This window comes from Protobothrops mucrosquamatus, unplaced genomic scaffold (genome assembly GCF_001527695.2).
Source record: "Protobothrops mucrosquamatus isolate PMUCROS unplaced genomic scaffold, P.Mucros_1.0 scaffold_257, whole genome shotgun sequence".
Lineage (NCBI taxonomy): Eukaryota > Metazoa > Chordata > Lepidosauria > Squamata > Viperidae > Protobothrops > Protobothrops mucrosquamatus.
In genome coordinates this window covers 1,562,868-1,567,223 of record NW_015386333.1, presented here as the reverse complement: position 1 = coordinate 1,567,223, position 4,356 = coordinate 1,562,868, and the positions used below count along the sequence as shown (strand labels likewise).

General features: G+C 37.1%; 1 protein-coding gene across 1 annotated transcript in view; it reads left to right on the top strand.

Annotated features, from left to right (window-relative positions):
• Positions 1-3,768, top strand: part of FOXI3 (forkhead box I3) — a 7,952-nt gene extending 4,184 nt beyond the window's left edge. The window contains exon 2 of the mRNA XM_029287226.1: positions 3,045-3,768. Coding sequence (XP_029143059.1) covers positions 3,045-3,601 — 557 coding nt within the window. The 3' untranslated portion in view covers positions 3,602-3,768. The remainder of the gene's footprint in view (positions 1-3,044) is intronic.
• Positions 3,769-4,356: the final 588 nt, after the last annotated feature.

The following is a 4,356-nucleotide window of genomic DNA, read 5'->3' as shown; positions in this document are numbered from 1 at the left end:
TTTACAAGAAAAGGAAAAGAGTAAGAAACTCATTAAAGATGCTGTTGTTTAATCTTCTCATAAAAACCCATGTATGAAGCTGAATAACTCATAATTAACAAACAATCGGTTCAACAAAATCCAGTGGCTACTGGTAGAGATAATAAAATCTTTTATATGTCAGGCTCAAGTTACTTGGACCCTTCTGTAAATGTCAGGCCACCGTTAAAACAGGAGAGAAAGCTGAGGAGAAACATTTATAATGCAAAGGAGTTTTGCAATGTAGTTTTTCCTGTCAAGCTACAAACCAATGACAAAAAAACAACATGTAAACTTTCACATGTGAGAATGTTAAAAATGCTGTTGTTTAATGGTAGCATTGAATTTTTTTTCTTCTCTAAATAATTCCCCACAGGATCAGCAAACCTCAGGTTAACCAGAAGAAAAGTGGGAAGAATTAAGCAGTTGATTACTTCTTCTTCAACACTTTGCATATTGAGGGCAAAGCTACTGTTGCCAAGAGGGCAGGCAGATTTACTAAGAGCTAGGGGCTACACTTTTTCTTCTTATTTTAGATGGGCTGGAGGTTGAGAAAAAGATGTAATCACATCACGACAGAACCTTTTTTTAAAATGTTGTTTCCCTTCCATTTCTTACGGGCGTGAGTGGCAGGGAACAAGTCATATAAGGTTAGTTTTCTTGAAACCAGAAACACACCTTATTTCTTTGTTTTTCCACTGACATGGTGTATGAACACCCTGGATGTTTGACAGCAACAAGACAGGTTTTGGGTCACCTGTAGCCCACTAACCATGGCTTGCCTGTTCTTGATCTTGTGAAACTTCAGGGCAGCATTTGAGTACAGAAATTACATGCTACAACCAGACAATAGATGAATTCCAGAATCCCAAGGCAAATGCACTATTTAATTTGGTTTGCTTAATCTGTATTAAAGTAATTGATTAGGGAGAATATCAATTCTGTTATGCAGAAAAGGTTTTATGTTTCAGGTAGGTTTAAATAATTTCTGCATTTGTATCAAATCTTTTGGTCAGGAAAAAAGAAAACACTTCTGAAAGCATTCTGAAAACTCTAGTGTAGCATCCAATCAAAAATGAGCATGAGGATGTTTGAGTGTGAGTGTGTATATGCACATATATGTGAAAGATTGTTGAACAATATAAACACAGATATGATTAATTATTCTGACTATGACTTGGATTAATTTCTAGCTAAATGTTGAGGTGTGCCTAGATTATGAAACATTTTCTGCCCACCTCATCTTTTTATTGTATTATTAAAAAACTTGATAATTGCATTATTTCAAGACAGTAATGTTTATATAATATAATTACAAATTTGCATGTTATTATTTATAACCCATTGTATTGAAAATAGAAAAGAAACATTATAATTGATCAGTATTTATAAGCATAAAATTATTTAGCTTTTTCCTCCAAAACAGTAGAGAAAAGAACTACTGTGACTTACATCATAATATTTGTTATATGATAAAGTTTTGATCTTAATTATTTAATATAAAAGAAGTTCCTTCTTACCGATTTGGGTATGATCTCTAGGAGAAATTCATTTGATGGTGAAGGGATATTCAGATCACTTTCAATGAATGGTGTGCCCTAACTGATAGGATTTCCATATCCTCAGTAACATTGTGTCCTGAAATGAAATGCTAGCCTCTCTTTCATCTGTTCTTCTTGAAACTCTCTTTTGTAACTAGAGCTAGAATGTGTAATATAGGAATTAAAAAAAACACACAGAGCTATCTTCACATCAGCCTTCATTTTTGTGAGCATAAACATCCATACAATTTCTTGGTCAGACCTATATCCCTGTTTATCCCATGTTTAGCATTTGAGACCAGAGACAATCAACAAGGAGTGTAACCCACAATAAATCTATGGATTAAATTAGTACATGTAAATAATGATAATAATTTACATTTTGATTATACATGGAAATTTCCAAAGGACAATTTCACATACAAGGTTGTGTGACACTTTTCTCTTGTGAAACTTTAGCAATCTATTCTTCACATTTCATGTTTCTGAACACATACAATATTCTTTTTTCCTTAGTTTGGTTGTGTTCCATATGTACTGGGCTACAAATTCTAATACACCAGCCAGCTGCACCTTGAACTTTCCCACAGTTACCTGCATAATGGGCAACAGCACAATGGAAAATTTTTGCACAAAATGAAATAACTTGAATGGTAACTCATCCACTCCTGCATGGCTGTGTGGATGCCTTGGGAGTTTAACCAATGTTCTAGGTTGAAACACCACCACCCCTTGCATTCACCAAAAATATCCACAGCTCTGAACTTCGCAATACAGAGTTGCAAATTATGCATTGCCACCAATGCCTGCATCTTCCCATATAAGGAAGCCACAGGTCCATAACTGTGGTAACATATCAAATAATTTGGAATGTGGCCATATGGGCCATGTAATGATTTCTATAATTTTTAATTTCCTGGGAGCCATTATGCAGAGCAGCAAATGAACCAGTTATTGTTCATTTCAGAGAGCACACCTTCTGTCCTTTGCCAATCTTTAGAGTAGCCACAGCGGAAATTTGTTTTAAAAATTATTCCTTCTGGTTTTAACTGATATTCCCATAGGAGAGGCTGTAGCTTTATACATTGTACTATAGGTATACAAGTCTGGAGCCATTTGTAAAAGATACACATTTACTTTTTCACTTTTAAAAATTGCAGCCAATTGAGTTGCAATGATCATTTTACATATTTTGCCACATTTCCCTCTTGTTATACAAAGCATCTTTTTTTAAGATTCAGTATTATTTTAGAGATTTTGCTTAGTAAATAGACTGAATGAAGCCCTACTCTTCATTGGTCTCATCTTTTTCTAGTTTTAGAGTTTGAAATTTCTTTCCCTTTTTATGGTTTCTCTCCTTTTGTGGGGCAGTATTTTGATCCAGCCGTACAAAAGGGTCACTGAACTTTAAAGCTGGGAAGTATGGGATTCCGCTTGGGTTGGGCATGGATTCTTCTTTTCAAACCCTTTTCTCTTATTCTTCAGGAAAGGGAAATTACTGGACCTTAGATCCAAACTGTGAGAAAATGTTTGATAATGGGAATTTCCGCCGCAAGCGCAAGAGACGTTCTGATCCCAGTGCCTCTGGAGTGGCATCCAGTGTTTCGACCTTGGGGACTCTGAAGACTCAGGAAGGTATCCCCATCAATTTAGACCCTGGAAAGCCCTGCAGTGACGGTCCTTCCTCAGTTCTGGAGCCAACAACCTCTCTGAGGGACACCACAAAGAGCAGCTCTCCACCTGTGGTTGCCCCACCGACCCCAAGCTGCCTCAGCACCTTTTTCAGCAGCATGAACTCCCTCAGCAGTGGATCTCGTCTTCCCGAACTGCAGCATCGAAGCCACCCCACTGGCCCAAATAGAGGCAGCAGTTTCAACCAGGATCCTCCTTCGACAGAGCAACTGCAACGAGTCTCGGGTCCAACTGGCACCTACTACAGCCATTTTCATCCTAGCAGTGGAGGCCAGTCAGGACAGTACAATCATTTATACAACTTCACAGTCAACAGCCTGATCTATGCCCGGGAAGGCACTGAAGTATAAGGCTGATTGCCCTGACCTAGCAAGGCAGGCTAGAGAGCTTCTTCATTTTTCTAATTTTGAAACAAAGTGTGCATCAAACATCTAGAAGGTCCAGGAGCAGAAAAGATTTTGGAAACCTGCTGTTTGAAAAACATTGTATAGTTTTCTGCTGTTTTTATCTATTGCAAGCATGCAACAAGCTTGACAATTGAGGGCTCTCTGGAAGGAGTGATTTAGAAAGATTTCAGAGATTGAAACTAAATACATAATAATAGTACATTGCTTGCTGGTCACATTTTCTTTAGTTTTTGAGCCATTGTTTATGGCACTAAGGTGTAAAAGAAATAGAGAAGGAGATTTTATGAAGTCCCTTTATCAGTGTAATAATCCTGAATTATAACTGATATGAAGCTTGTAATAAATGCTACAGTATACCTACAGTACCAGTTGTTTGACAATCTAATAAAGACCTGTTTGCCAGTCCTCAGCCAGCCATCAAATTTAAATGATGGAATTTATTGAATCCCAGTTCCTCATAAACATTGTCTGAGTTCAGTCTGGTAAATCACAGGTCTTAGATTAAAAACTGCTTTACTGACATTGTTCAATAATTACTGACAAAATTACTGTGCACTTTTATAAAATGTTCATGGAAACAAATTCCAGAGCAATTGGTGCACTCAGGACTGATGTAAAGTCGTTCAGTTCAATTGGCTTGGGATTATACTATTTCAGATATAGATGGGGAAATCAAATATTTGAACCTCTGCCATATC